Here is a 16074-nt window from a genome sequence, read left to right as displayed (position 1 = left end):
CATTTATTTTTACGTTCAATAGAGACAATATGGTTTAGATAATTCTGGAGGATACAAACAACAACAACTGCGAAATATGGAGATAGAAGTAAATAGGGGAAGAATGCCTCCATCTGAATTTCATAGGAGAAAAGCTGATATGATGGAATCATTAGCTCTTGGTATTGATGATGGAAAAACAAAAACTTCCGGTAAGTATTTAAACATCAGAGTCATTGTTTTAATATTGCTTATACCACTGAAGTAATAATCAGAATCATTTTAATTTTGCTTAATTTTCATAATCTGTGCGCAAATATTTTTTAAAAAGTATCGTTTTAAAACTTCTGAATTTTTATGGTAAATAATTCACTTAAAAATTTACTTTTATATTGTGTTACTTGACATTTAAAAAGCTATGCTCTAGACAGTGCTAAGAGAAATATAATGTGAGCCACATATATAATTTTAAATTTCCTGGCTCCACATTAACAAAAGTGAAAAGGAGGCCGGGCGCGGTGGCTCATGCCTGTAATCCCAGCACTTTGGGAGGCCGAGATGGGCGGATCACCTGAGGTCAGGAGTTCGAGACTAGCCCTACCAACATGGAGAAATCCCATCTCTACTAAAAAAAAAATACAAAATTAGCTGGGCGTGGTGGCACATGCCTGTAATCCCAGCTACTAGGGAGGCTGAGGCAGGAGAATCGCTTGAACCTGGGAAGCGGAGGTTGCAGTGAGCCGAGATCGCACCATTGCACTCCAGGCTGGGCAACAAGGGCGAAACTCCATCTCAAAAAAACAAAAAAAAAAACAAAAAAAAAGTGAAAAGGAACAGGTGAAGTTAATTGTAATAGTTTAAACCAGTGTATCCATGATATTATTTCAACATGTAATCAATATTAAAACTATTACTGAGACATTTTACATTCTTTGTACATTCTTCAAAATCCATTGTGTATTTTCTACTTCACAGCACAACTCAATTGGGCAGCCACATTTCAAATTCTCGATAGCCACAAATGGCTATTGGCTATTTTATTGTTTGTACATTTTTAGACACTAACAACTCTATATACTTTGTATCATTTAACTCAAAACATTCTCTCCTGTACTGTTATATATTCCAAATGACATCACTGTTGCTCAGAGAAGTTACAGTGACTTTGCCAAAGCAAGGTTACACAGCTGGTTATTCCTAATCAAATCTTCCTTGCCCCATAATATGGCTTTTTTCTGACGAGTATTAACATTTTTTTCTTTGTATTTATTAGTATATTAACAGACGTTTTATGGAAACAACTTTGTTACTGCCACCCAGATTTTTTGAATCAATGTTTCGCCATATTTACTTAAAAGTTTTTAAAGCTTCAACACCTTTGATAGGTATTGAAAGCCCTTTATGTACGCTTTTTCTAATTCTAATTTGCCCTCCCCACAAGGGAACTATTATCCCAAGTTTGATATTTATCAGTCTCATACATGCTTTAGTACTCTTACCATGTATGTACATTTCCATAAAATATTTTGCATGTGTTTATATATAAATGGGATACAACATGTATGCTATAAATTGTTTTGCTCAAATATATTGGTTCTTACAGTTCTACTTCATTCATTTTAGCTGCTGTGTAGTATTTCCTTGTATGAATTATAGCTAACTTATCTTGTTTTCATATTGATAAACATTTAGATTGTTTCCAGTTTTCTACTCTTTATAATTTATGAACATGTCTACTTCTGGAGTTTCTCTAGTATTGCATCCAGACCTGGAATGCTAAGTTAAAGGGCATGCAAATCTTCAACTTTGTTAAGGTTATTATAGGATTGTTTTCCAAAGTGCTTGTAATCTACATTCACACCAATGTATTTCACACATTGTATGGTGACACTTTAAAATTTTTGCTATTTAACAGGTTATGAGACGATACATGTTTTAATTTGCATTTCCTGGATTACTCCTGAGTTAGTTTCCTCTTGAACGAATTACCTGTTCTCTTCCTTTCTCTATTCTCTATTGAGTTGTTTGTTCTTATTGATTTACAGGAGTCCATTAAGTATTCAGAACACTATTCTTTCATTAGTTATATGAGATGCAAATATCTTTTTCAGGCCTATGGTTTGTGTTTAAATGTTACATATAGTGCCTTTAATTAGACAGAAGTTTTGAATTTGAATATAATCAAAGTTCTCAATCTTTCTGTTTATTATTTGTGTCTTAAGTAACTCCCCCATCTTTAGGATGACAAATATATACCTTTATGTTTTCTTCAAATATTTATATTTTGCATTTCATATTTTGAGTTTAAATCCACCCAGAATTTATTTGTATGTGTATGTTGGAGGGAGGAGAGAGAAGATAGGAATCTGATTATTTTCTCCTTGTTTATAACAGTCCTTATAGCAAGTACATATTATGCTTATTTATTTCACTACCATTTATTGAATCTGTATTTTCTCCACCTATTTGTAATACTATATATTATAGATTTTCATATATCCATGAGTCTGTTTCTAAAGGCTGCCTTTATATTTCTTCAGGGTTCTCCATGTAAAAAAGTTCTCACTATGGCATAGAGCATCCTTCAGATGTGTGATATGATTCGTTAGGATACAGGAAGAAAATGTTAAATATATCTGTAAAAAAGCACACTGCCCTGTAATATAGAAGTGATTTAGTGGCAGAGATTTTGATTTTTCGTTAATTATGCAAGTGTTAATTGAAGCAGCTATCATTTAAAGAGTCTTCACTTATATACTGCAATCTTGTGATAATTTTAACAACAGAATATAATTTAACTGAAGATAAATTTACTGTGGAAAATATCTAAAGAGATTTAGGTGCTAAGGAATAAAAAGTATAAGGAAATTTCCCCCTAAAGCAGTTGTATAATGTTGCTAAGACAGTGTGGCACACCATCTGATATGTAACATATATACTAAAATATACTAGAATGTTTATTACTTTCCTTTCTGTTTTTTCTGTCCCCTACTCCACCTCATTCTTAAACAGCTGCCTCAAATCTTGATCTCTCCATCGAAGTCTGATATTAAAATCTACATTTAGCTTTCTTTCTCTGAATTCCTAGCGTACCCATTCATTCCATGCTACAACATTTAGTACTCAGTTATATACTATTTTAATTGTTGTTTTTCTTGAATTCAAGTCTTTCTAAGTTCTTCGGAAGTGGTTATAGTGGTTAAAGTATTTCTCCTTTTCATGGTGCAAGGCACAGCTACAACTATTGGTTCATTTAATTGTTTTTATTTATTGATCTTTTATTGTCTTAAAGACAAAAACCCATTTTCTTACAGGAAACCATTCAAGCAAAAAGGATTTAGTTATTGTCTTTGGTGCCACATGCTATGAGAAAGTTATGGGGTATATAATAAGATCTCCCTACCCATAGGCTTCACAGAGTCTGTAGAGTATGTAAATATACACAAAGAACTAGAGTGTTCTGTGACTGAATGTGGCTGGTACCTTGGGGACACAAAAATAGGGTTAGAATCAGAAAAAGGGTCTATGAAGACAGTAGCATGTGAAGGATCTATAATTTTGAAACATAAGGAGAATATACTAAAAGCAGGAAAGGGGCCGAGTCAGATGTCCCTTTTCCTAACACTTTGTTTTTCCATATTATAGCACTTGTTATAGTTGGGGTCGATGACATTTTAAAGGGTATTATCATATTTATCTTTTTGTACTTAGCATTTAGATAGTGCCAGGTGTATAAAAAGTACTTAGCAAATACTGAATTTGAAAATTTAATTTAATTTAAAAATTAAATTGAATTAAAACTCCATGGGCCAAATTATGTTTAACGTGTTCAGTTAGGCCACAGCCAAAATTACAGCAAGAAGAGTAGTGTGAAATAAAGGTAAGACAGTGGATAGCTTTCTGTGGACTTCATATAACATAGATTAGAACTATTCTAATTAGGTTTATAAGGCTGTTAATAAGATTCCTAAACCTATTGTTCTGCCTTAAGAAAAGTTGTCTTCTGTTGTCTCAAACAAATTAATTCATCTCCCCAAATAGCAAAATGGAATATGTTACTAAAGGGTTGAAATTTAGCATATTGGAGTATGAGATATGTTTATTATTCATGAAGTCAAGAGTTTTTAAATGAAAACATTTGTGTATTCTCATGCTTCGAAAATTGCAAAATAATCTGCAAAATAAAATCTTAAATTACAAAAAAATTAAAACTATTGGTAATAGGGAGCTATTAATATTTTCTGATTGGGAGCAAATTGATTAAGACTAAGTGATCTCCAGTAGTCTATACAATAAAATGGAGACACAAGAAGAACATTCATTCAACAGTTGTACTTTATGTGCTGGGCCCTGCAGATGCAGAAAATTTCAATTAACTGTAATAAATAATATGCTAGTGTTAGGAAACTTGGATTGTAGTAACAAGCAAGGACGCAAACTAAGGTTATAGCAATAAGAAGGTAAAGAAGATGAAATAGACAGGATTTAGGTATGGAACGTGAAGGAGATGTTGATATTAAAAATGTATGAGATAGCCATATAAAGGTGATAACGACTGCTTCTGAATCTCTTTTCTACTTTAGGAATTATTGAAGCCCTTCATAGGTATTATCAGAATGCTGCCACAGACGTGAGGCGGGTGTGGCTTTCTTCAGTGGTGGATCACTTTCATTCATCTTTAGGCGACAAAGGTTGGGGTTGTGGTTACAGAAATTTCCAAATGCTACTTTCATCATTATTACAAAATGATGCTTATGATGATTGCTTAAAAGGTATGTGAAATCTAGTACTCTGAACTTGTCATCTGATAAAATACATATGATATAGAATGATATAGCATACACAATTAATAGCTTTAACAGTTAGCGGATATTTATATAAAAAACCTGAATTCTGGTTAGAGGAAGAGAAAATTATAGAAGATGTCAGGAATAACTGTCTTAAAAACCATAAAGTTCCCCTAGTACATGATACACTGCTAAATGTTATTCAGTACTTTATTAATGGTCATGTAACATGTTTGCTTGTGTAATTTTAGGTATGTCGATTCCTTGCATTCCAAAAATTCAATCTATGATTGAAGATGCATGGAAGGAAGGTTTTGATCCTCAGGGGGCCTCTCAACTTAATAACAGGTTACAGGGAACAAAGGCCTGGATTGGAGCATGTGAAGTATATATACTCCTGACCTCCCTAAGGGTAAAGTATGTACCTTAAAAACTAAATAAATGTTATTTCCTTATCTGGGAGCTTTGTTTTTTAAAATTTTATTTTTTATCAAAGAGATAGTTTAAAAATAAAATTAAGTAGCACTGAATTAAGTAGCAATGAAAACCAACAACCTATTCACTATCTTGTGCTCTTCTCTACCCTCAAGTTCTGTCTCTCAGAGGCAACTGTCACTTCCATTGTTTTTAAATGGTATGCTTTCATAGCTGTTTCTTGGTTTATGAGTTTCAGATATTGTCTGTTTTAATATCTTATACCTGTTTACCTTCAATCCTTCTAATATGATTAAATCTTATTAAAATCAGAGTTTACATCATTTTATAAAGTCAGATTTTATTATACAATTGTGTAAATGTTGCTCGTTGGCTGATTTTGTTTTCTAAAATCATTTATAATTTTTTCTTGAGTTAATAATTGTGTTTCCTTTTCTCTTTTACTATAATATGTGACTACATCATGGCCTCAAGTTTTTGCACTCTACCTGTCATATAATCTGAGGCTCTCCTTATTCTCGGACACATCTTTCTTGAGCCTTCTGTCCTCTTTGCGCCAATCTGGACTTTTTGCCTTCTAGATCTACAGCTATTATCATGTAGCATTTCTTTACTCTTTGTGTGTGTGTGTGTGTGTGTGTGTGTGTGGAGTCTCATTTTTAAAATGTATAACCTATTTTATTTTCTGTGGAAGTTATTCCAACCTTATTTCACCATGGGGTGTAGGGCTTTGATTCATTGTGTTGGGTATTTGTTTTTCTCTTTGAATCTGGAATTGTGAGTTGTCTAAGATCTTAGTTCCATCTAGGATAGTAGGTAAGAGCTTGAACTTTGGAGTGAGACTGCCTAACCTTGATTCATAGCTTTCCTACTTAATCGCTGAATGAATGAACTTGTCTGTACTTAGGTCTACTGTTGATAAAAGAAGATATTAATAGTAGTTAGACAATTAAATGGGATAATAAAGTGCTTAGAACTGTGGCTGGCACACAGCATGACTTCACAGGTTAACTATTATTGTTTGATAATTATAATCTCTCTGTTTTCTTTGTGGAACTATTGATAGTTGGCCACTGAACCAATCCTTTTTTTTTTTTTTTTTTCTGAGATAGAGTTTTTGCTGTGTTGCCCAGGCTGGAGTGCAGTGGCGTGATCTTGGCTCACTGCAAGCTCCGCCTCCTGGGCTCAAGCGATTCTCCTGCCTCAGCCTCCCCAGTAGCTGGGATTACAGGCTCCCGCTACCACGCCTGGCTAATTTTTGTATTTTTAGTGGAGACGAGGTTTCACCATGTTGGCCAGTCTGGTCTCGAACTCTTGACCTCAGGTGATCCACCCTCCTCAGCTTCCCAAAGTGCTAGGATTACAGACTTGAGCCACTGGGCCCGGCCTGAACTTCTTTACCTTCTAAGTTTATCATGTCTCTTTTTTAAAAATCTTTGCTTTTTCTTTTATTTTCTAGATTTACTCAACTTTATCTCCCAATTACTGTATTGAAATTTTTATTTTACCCATTATGTTAAGGGGTAATTTCATAGCATCATTTTCTTTATGGTTGCAAAATTTCTTCCAATGTTTTCTTTCTATTGCCTGCATTTTGTTTGTTCCATATTAATATTTTTTCATATCTGTTTGTTTTCGTCTTTTCTATTTTGAAGGCTTTCTTTTAACTTTTGGAAATCCTTAGTTGTCCATTCAGAGAGTGAAGAATGAAACATTAAAAAGCTGATTAGAAGTGCTGTAGGACTGCATAGAGGTTGCAGATTAGCAGACTTCATTTAAAAGTCTTAGGTGGATGGCAGAAGGTTAGTATTTGTTTGGGGAACTCTCAAATATCATTATATAGAGAGATGTTTTCCCAGAAGTTATCCAGAGAAGAGTTTTTCACTCTCCTACCTAGAGTTCGACATTAGTGGAGGGGAGAGTTAAGGTGTGATTTGCCTTCTAAGTAAACTTTTAATTAATCTCATATTTTTAGCCTCACTGTTCTCAATCCTTGTGCTTCTAAGCTTTCAGCCTCTCTCTGATTTTGAAACATACGGTCTCCATTTTCTTTTATTTACTTTTATATGTTCTCTGTGGGGCTTTCCATTTTCTGAAGATGTGAGCTCTTTTCCTGTCTATTCCCATTCCCTTTGTCCTTGGGTGTTTAAATCATTTTTTCCTTCAGTTATTATGTCATTGGGTTTTTAAGAGGAAATAGAGATAGATGTCTGCAATCATGTTTAATGAAATGTTTGCCTTAAGCTTTATGGCTTTATATTTTCTTTTATGTTTGTTTCTAAGTTATTTAACCAGTGTATCACATTCTTTTTACCACATTAATTGATTAGATTCAGAGGTAAAAATATTTCTTTCGTTAACATAGAAAAACTAATATTGTGTGTATGTATAATAACTTTCTTGAATTATTTAAAGAACTACTTTAATGCCCTCTAAATCTATTTCTGCTTTTCTCCTTTTTCTTTTTGCCAACCTGTTCACACTTTGAGATTATATATACTCTATCATGTTTTGAGTTTTAAAATAATTTTTTTCTTTATCTTTTTTTTTTTTTTTTTTTTGAGACAGAGTCTGTCTCCAGTCTGTCGCCCAGACCGGAGTGCAGTGGCGTGATCTTGGCTCACTGCAACCCCTGCCTCCCAGGCTTAAGCGATTCTTGTGCCTCTGCCTCCTGAGTAGCTGGGATTACAGGCATGTGCCACCACGCCTGGCTAATTTTTTTTTTTTTTCTGCATTTTTAGTAGAGACGGGGCTTCGCCATGTTGTCCAGGCTGGTCTTGAACTCCTAGGCTCAAGCAATCCACCCGCCTTGGCCTCTCAAAGTACTGGGATCACAGGTGTGAGCCACTGCACCCAGCCGTAATTTTTGTCCAGCTTCTTGGTACCCTAAATAATTTAGAAAGCTTTTTTATTAATATATCCTGAATGTGTTTAGTAGTTATTTACATGTCTTTCTGTTGCTCTCTATATGAATTATGCTCTGTAGGGTACTGTTTAATTAGTATTCTAAATGTAAATATTCAAACTGCTAACCCTAAAACATTCTTTTTAAACAGTTTGTCCAGAAGTTTATTTGAGCACTTAAAACCCAGTAACCAACTGTAAGTTACCAGCATTAAATTTGCTGAGGCTGAGGTTAGCAATTCGGATGTTTTAGAGATTTTATTGCCAAGAGAAACAAGGACAGGATATCTGTGCTATAGTTTAAAGTGATGATAAAGCTATCAAATGCTTTTAGTTGTACCTGACCTTTTAAAAACAGTTGTTGAGTAGTATAAACAGTGTTTCTGGTTAAAAAAATGTTTATTCAACGGTGACTTCCTCTTGAAGGAAGAATACCACGGTGGTCTGGTGGCAAATCGGAGATAGATGTATAGATGTGGGTACATACACATTTTTCCATGATCTTTACAAGTATTTTCTGTTATAGAGATTTGAGAGGCCGACAGGAAAAGTATTTAGGATCTATTTGATATATCCAAATGGCTACTGAGGAATTAAAATCAGAAATAAGCTTCTGATCATCAGGGTTAGAAACTAGAATAAAAGCTGTGAAAAAATTATGTGTAGATGACTTTTTAAAAATCAAGTATGGTCATTATTTAATATTCATGGAGATGTTATATATCAGAAAATGTTTGTAACCTTTAGGTTAGTCAGCAGACTTATTATGAAGTTATTTAAATAGTTATCTAGTTAGAGGAATAGTTAAATAGTTAAATAGGGAGAATTGTTAAATAGTTATCCCCCACAAAAAGGAGTTTTTTAGATAAGTAATAAAAATTTATATTTACTTTTCTTCTTTTATAGGAAAGTAATGGCTAGAAACAGTTCTAAACTAAGAATTTGTTGTATTTGATAACTCCATTAATGAAAATATTTTAAAATGCCCTTTAAATATGCATTTTGTTAATTTTTAATAGGTGTCATATTGTTGATTTTCACAAATCAACTGGTCCTTTGGGTACACACCCTCGCTTATTTGAATGGATATTGAACTATTATTCTTCAGAGGGGGAAGGGAGTCCAAAGGTAGTGTGTACATCTAAACCCCCTATCTATCTTCAGCATCAAGGTTAGTATTAATATAACTCATACTTGACAATGTTGTTTATAAGATAACAAATTCTTGCTTTCAGACAGGTTAAGGTGTTTTGTTTGTTTGTTTGTTTTTTTAGACAGAGTCTCACTCTGTTGCTCAGGCTGGAGTGCAGTGGCGCAATCTTGGCTCGCTGCAACCTCCACCTTCCAGGTTCAAGTGATTCTCCTGCCTCAGCCTCCTGAGTAGCTGGGATTACAGGCGCCTGCCACTATACCTGGCTAATTTTTGTATTTTTAGTAGAAACGGGGTTTCACCATGTTGGCCAGGCTGGTCTGATAATAGCAGGGAGTATTATGACATTAATCTGTCTAATTTTTCAGAGCTCCTTTGACAGTATAATACTTTCTTAGGTAATTAAGATTGATATTTCTACAATACTTTGTTGGGTAATTAAGATTGATATTCCTGACATCATCAGGACCTTTTGCACTTGTTGTTTTCTGTGTTTGGTTCACTTGTCCTTCATTGTTCATCCCTTACCTTCTTGGGTCTTTACCCATATGTCACTTGAGTGAGGCCTTCCCTGACCTTACCTTACCTTAAAAGTAGATCTCAAGGCCAAGGCATGGTGACTCATGCCTGTAATCCTAGCACTTTCAGAGGCCAAAGCAGGAGGATTGCTTGAGCCCAGCAGTTTGAGACCAACCTGAGTGACATAGTGAGACCCTGTCTCTACAAAAACATGAGAAAATTAGCCAGGTGTGGTGGCACATGCCTGTAGTCCTAGCTACTCAGGAGGCTGAGGTGAGAAGGTCACTTGAGCCTTGGAGTTGGGGGCTATAGTGAGCCATGATTCTGCCACTGCACTCCAGCCTGGGCAGTGGAGTGAGGCTGTCTCAAAAAAACGTACAGCTCATCCCAACATCCCACCACTGGCATTTTCTTCACTTATTTACCTCATTTATCGAGTATCTCTTCCTATTAGAATATAAGTTCCGAGAACGCAGGCACGTTTGTCTGTTTTGTTTGCTGTTATATACCTTCGTGCTTCGAATAGTACCCGGCACATAGATACTTGGTAAATTATGAATGATGGTTTGGATTGACAGGAATAAACAGAAGTAAATGTTAGGAATTTCATTGTTTAGGAATATAAACTATAAGAGATTAAGCTCCCTCCACTGATATTCTAGCATTTATAGGTTTACTTTTGTTTACCTTTTGCAATCATGAGAGTTTTGTTCTAGAACAGTTTTTGTTCTTTCATTTGAGATAATTTGAATAAGAAGGATCAAGGGATTGGGAAAGGAAAAGTAAAATATTTGGCAGAATAAAAATGTTTTTTTTGTAATGAAGCCTTTAGAAAACTAAAGTTAAATGAAAAAACTGAAGTAGAACTAAACTCTTATGTCTTAGGAGAACTCAGATACATATGTGTCAGAGTCTGACCGTATTTATATTCTAAACACACATATGCTCACACAACATATATACAGAGACTATTTGTATAACTGTAAATAGATGTGACATATGTATAACTTAAAAAATATTTTGATAGGTCACAGTCGAACTGTTATTGGAATTGAAGAGAAAAAAAACCGAACATTATGCTTACTAATATTTGATCCTGGATGTCCTTCTCGAGAAATGCAGAAATTATTAAAGCAAGACATAGAGGCTAGCAGTCTCAAGCAACTTCGGAAATCTATGGGAAATTTAAAACATAAGCAATACCAGATATTGGCAGTAGAGGGTGCTCTTTCTCCAGAGGAGAAAGTTGTAAGTATCTAAATATTTATATGTCAAGTTTGAATGAGATGAACTTAAAAGTTTAAAACTTTTAGTTTAAAATCAGTGTTATCACTTTTTTCTTTTTTTTCTATTCTTTTTTTTTTTTTTTTTTTGAGACTGGGTCTCACTCTGTTGACCAGGCCTTAGTGCAGTGGCATGCAATCATGACTCACTGCAGCCTTGACCTCACAGGCTCAAGCGATCCTCCTGCCTCAGCCTCCCGAGTAGCTGGGACTTGAGGCACATGCCACCACACCCGGCTAATTTTTGTATTTTTTGTAGAGACGGGGTTTCACCATGGTGCCCAGGCTGGTCTCAAACTCCTAGGCTCAAGCGATCTGCCCACCTCAGCCTCCCAAAGTGTTGGGATTACAGGCGTGAGCTACCGTGCCTAGCCCACTTTGTATTCCTTAGCACCTTATTCTGTTTCATTAAGTTGGAAAAGCCATTTGGTTTTATATGTTTTCAATTTCTGGAATGAACATATTTATATTTGAAATGGTACTTTAATGACTTTTTATACTTAGAGCTTCATAAAAGTGTTTAATTTTATAATATTTAATTTTTAATGTCAGGTGAGCGATGAATAATGGAAACATATAGTAAGAAAACCTAACTTAATCCAAGGAGACCTAACTCATATTGGTCTTATAATTATGGTTTATTAAAATATGATTCTTGTGACTCCTAAGGCTCTATTTTATGCACTTGGGCTTATTGGATATTCACATTTCTAGAATTTAACTTCATTAGAATTTCCTCTTGTCTTTATTCCTTGCAGTTAAGTGATGAGCACAATATTACAGAAAAATTCCTAGGAATTGAATCCTAGCTACTACACCGTCAGGGAGGGATGTAATATTATAGAAAAATTCCTAGGAATTGGAAAATTTCCACTTGGTGTGAACTGAAGCTATATGATAGCACATCAAGTCTAGAAAATGTGTAAGTCCTAAATTAAGAAAAAAAGCTCCAAAATACTTCACATTGATTTATTTCCCTCTAAAGAGAAAAGAGACTGAAGACTAGAGACAAACAGTTATGGACAATAATGGGATCATGGGGGAAAGGACTATACGTTTTTGAAATAATAGAGCTAGAGTAATCTTTTCAGCCTCATAACATGGAATATAAAGGCAAGGATTTTTTTTTTTTTTTTTTTGGAGACCGACTCTCACTCTGTCACCCAGGCTGGAGTGCAGTGGCTTGATCCCAGCCCACTGCAACCTCTGCCTCCCTCCCCGGTTCAAGTGATTCTCCTGCCTCAGCCTCCCAAGTAGCTGGGATTACAGGCGTGTGCTGCCACGCCCAGCTAATTTTGTATATTTAGTAGAGATGGGGTTTCACCATGTTAGCCAGGCTGATGTTGAACTCCCAACTTCTGGTGATCCACCCGCCTTGGCCTCCCAAAGTGCTGGGATTATAGGCGTGAGCCACCATGCCCAGCCACATTAATTTTTTTAACCCTATCATTAATTTGTCTAGATAAAGTTAGGTTTGTTTCAATTATTGTAAAATACCAAGACACTTGCTCACCAGTGTACACATTTGAGAGCATAGGTGTGGTTAAGTATTACTGTGGAGTCTTGCTGAACATTTTAGTTAGCTGTTATCTTTCTGGTTTTGGAAATGGAGTTGTTTGTGGGGTTAGAATACTAAAAATGTGCTTTCTGCACTGTGCATTTGATGTTCTAGTTTTCTGAGTCATGGACATAGCTGTGCTTTAACTGTAAGAATCGTAACTTGGCTAACAATGTATAACACTGCCAGGTAGAAAAGGAATAATAATAATAAATATAATAAGATTTAATTATAATAGATTGAAATAACACTTGTCTAATGCTTGTTCTGTACTATGGGCTATCCTATCCTAAGCACATTACATATGTTAATTAATTTAATCCACACAACAGCCCTATAAAGTAGATACCATTATTAATCTCCATTTTATAAAAGAGGATGCTGAGGCAGAGAGAAATTGTATTCCTAAGGTAGCACAACTGCTAAATAGAGAGTCAGGATTCCAATTTAGGCAGTTTGCATCTGGAGCCCTATATTGCCTCTTCTGTAAGGATACAAAACCTCATAGTCATGTTTGCTGAGCTTTTGTATGAACAGTTTCACATTTCTTTTTGAAAAGGTATTACATTTTGAAAAATGAAAAAAATTTAATCTTACTAATTTAATATAACTTTTTTTAGCATCTATTTCTTATAGTTATTCTGTCCTTTTTAACAGTACTTTATACTGTAGGAATTCAGCCAATATTAATGTGCCAAGTGTTTTGCAGATCATCAGCTTTATTTAAAGGACAAAATAGTGATTTTACTTTTATTTCATATTAGCTTTTATAACTCATTTTTTAAAAGTCTATTTCTTCAAAGCAATAACTACAATTTTTTAAATTGTAGGATTAAAAACAAATGTGATAGTTTATGGTGTCCCAAAATATACATATTTATAACTGCATTTTATGTTTTGTTCTTCATATTTGTACTTATTAGTTCTGATCTTTTAATAATCATGCAACTATTATAGAAAGAGAATGATTGGCTTTCAAAAAATTTTTTTTTAATCTTGGCCACTGTCTTATAATTACCATAAGACATTTCTGCCATAGATATGTTTTGAGTGTCTGCTAATTTCAGACTCTGTTCTAGATGTTGGAGCAATTGTTTAGGTGAAAGGATTTATTTTAGACAATATCACCTAATGCAGTTCAGTTAAATAGTAAATACAAATTTATGCAATAGCCATGTTCCTTAATTCTTTTTCATATTATGTTATGCAGTTTTAAAGTTACCCCACTATATTCTTAAATTTTCCATTGTGTCATCCTTGTATTCTCAGCTTGATTTAACTTAGTTTTAATTTAGCTTGGTTTGATATGTCTTGATTTGGAACTCAGGTTGTGAAAATAGCACAAACATTGAAAATTTTTTTGAAGTGACATTTTTAAGACTATAATGAGGGATATGCATAATGTTTATAAAGTTTCTCTGTGCATAGCCCTGTCTTCCTCTAGCCTCCTCTCTGTTTTTATTCATCTCTCCCTGACTTTGAGCCAGCATTTTACTTTTGACTCATTATTCCATAAAAAAGTGACATTTTCTATTTCATACTGTTTTGTCTTTATCTGGAATTTTCTTTGTTTATGCCTTGGCTGGAAAAATGTTTATTCCTAATTTCATAAGTTTGAGATTGCAATTTTTCTTTAGGAATTTTCATTATTATCTTGAAAAAAAATTCCAGACTTTATTTTTTATATTAGAATGACAACACATATTCTAATTAATTGACTTATAGCTTAAAATTGTTTTTTAAAATTTCTTTTCAAGACCAAGAGACAAGCTTCCCAAGTCTTTACAGCTGAGAAGATTCCTTGAAGAATCAAGCATTTCAGTGATTGAGAACAATACTTTGTTTTCTAAATGTAAATATTGAACTCCTTAACACAATTATGAATCTGTGAATTCTCTAAGTCTTAACATATAATTTAATTTCTAAAATGCCTGTGTTAATTGAATTATACCTATCATACTTCATTGTTTGGTAATTATTTCAATAAAATGTCTTGTTTTTGCATTGTGGATTTTGTTTTTCTTATCTATGTTTCGGAAACCAGTTTTATTTTATAGCTGTAAGCTAATATGCATTGGATCCTTACTTTTGTTAGGTACTCTTAGTATGTTACATATATTACTTAGTTTAATCTTCAGAATAGTTCTGTGAGACAAGTACTATTATTAGCCCCATGAAGAAGCAAGCTAAAGCCCTGAGAGGTTAGTAATTTGCCCAAGAAAATAATCTTGATCCAGGGTATGAACCTAGGCTATCTCACTTCCAACCAAACTCTTACCATTAAACTATTTGGCTGTCTTCCGTTAGAGAACATATATAATAAAATTTCTTCCTCACTGCTTAGAAATAATATTTAACAGGCATAGTTCTATAAACAAGGATTTGCTTTTATTAAGTGTTTATACTAACTATACAACTGTGATTTAGAATCTTGTGTTTAATGTGTTCTGTAGAAAAGAAACTTTCCACTTCTTGTTGGATATGCCACGTGTGGTTGCAATCAAGAATCTTGGCCAGTGTAATTCATCAAAAAATTACCAGAAGCTCACGGTCCATGGGTAGAACTTAGCTGGAACGAAGCCAACTGTGGAAACTAGAATATGGTCTAATTTATAGAAGGAACAATCTGGTTAGGAGCCCATAATTTAGATCCCAGAGAGGCTACATCTGATTGGCATGAGACTATCTAATGGGACAGAGGCAGTTCCTCAAAAGGAAATCAGGGTAGGTAATGAAATGGATATTAAGCAACACAAAAGAACATGTCTACTATGTCGTGAAAAAATGAATAACAACCAACATGAATGAAGTTTTGTGAATTTTAGGTATGCCAACAAAGACTGAAAGTTGCACTTCAAGAATGAAATAGTATTGCCAATTTAATTCTGGAAACTATCTTTCCTAATGTTCTGTCCTTCAGACTGGTAACCAGTTTTTTTTTTTGTTTTTGAGACATGGTCTTGCTCTGTCACGCAGGCTGGAGTACAGTGGCACGATCATAGCTCACTTGACCTCCTGGGCTCAAGCAATCCTCCCACCTCAGCCACCAGGTGCAGTTTTCTACTTTGTATCCCCTTGCAGTTATCCTGGGTTTTTTGTTTTTTAGTTTGTTTGTTTTTGTTTTTGTTTTTGAGATGGAGTCTCGTTCTGTTGCCCAGGCTGGAGTGCCAATGGCGCAATCTTGGCTCACTGCAGCCTCCACCTCCCAGGTTCAAGCGATTCTCCTGCCTCAGCCTCACGAGTAGTTGGGATTACAGGCATGCACCATGACACCCGACTAATGTTAGTATTTTTAGTAGAGACGAGGTTTTGCCACGTTGGCCAGGCCGGTCTCGAACTCCTGACTTCAGGTGATACACCCGCTTTGGCCTCCCAAAGTTCTGGGATTACAGGTGTGAGCCACTGTGTTACCTAGATAATGTGATAACCTCCTAACTGGTCTTGTCTCAAGTCTGGATT

At 34.7% G+C, this 16074-nt stretch overlaps 1 protein-coding gene across 7 annotated transcripts in view; it reads left to right on the top strand.

The window, feature by feature from the left end:
• The window catches only part of ZUP1 (zinc finger containing ubiquitin peptidase 1), a 32589-nt gene that overhangs the window by 11935 nt on the left and 4580 nt on the right, over window positions 1–16074 (top strand). For 6 of the 7 annotated variants that reach the window (XM_032157572.2, XM_032157590.2, XM_032157556.2 and 3 more), the window contains exons 5-10: window positions 23–191; window positions 4563–4751; window positions 5018–5183; window positions 9125–9276; window positions 10802–11022; window positions 14373–14619. In XM_032157572.2, coding sequence (XP_032013463.1) covers window positions 23–191; window positions 4563–4751; window positions 5018–5183; window positions 9125–9276; window positions 10802–11022; window positions 14373–14420 — 945 coding nt within the window. In that variant the 3' untranslated portion in view covers window positions 14421–14619. Of the gene's footprint in view, window positions 1–22; window positions 192–4562; window positions 4752–5017; window positions 5184–9124; window positions 9277–10801; window positions 11023–14372; window positions 14620–16074 lie in introns of those variants that run through there. The other variant, XM_058435510.1, reaches the window with a different exon arrangement.

Source organism: Hylobates moloch, unplaced genomic scaffold (genome assembly GCF_009828535.3).
Source record: "Hylobates moloch isolate HMO894 unplaced genomic scaffold, HMol_V3 SCAFFOLD_2, whole genome shotgun sequence".
Taxonomy (NCBI): domain Eukaryota; kingdom Metazoa; phylum Chordata; class Mammalia; order Primates; family Hylobatidae; genus Hylobates; species Hylobates moloch.
This window is presented reverse-complemented; position numbering and strand designations above follow the sequence as displayed.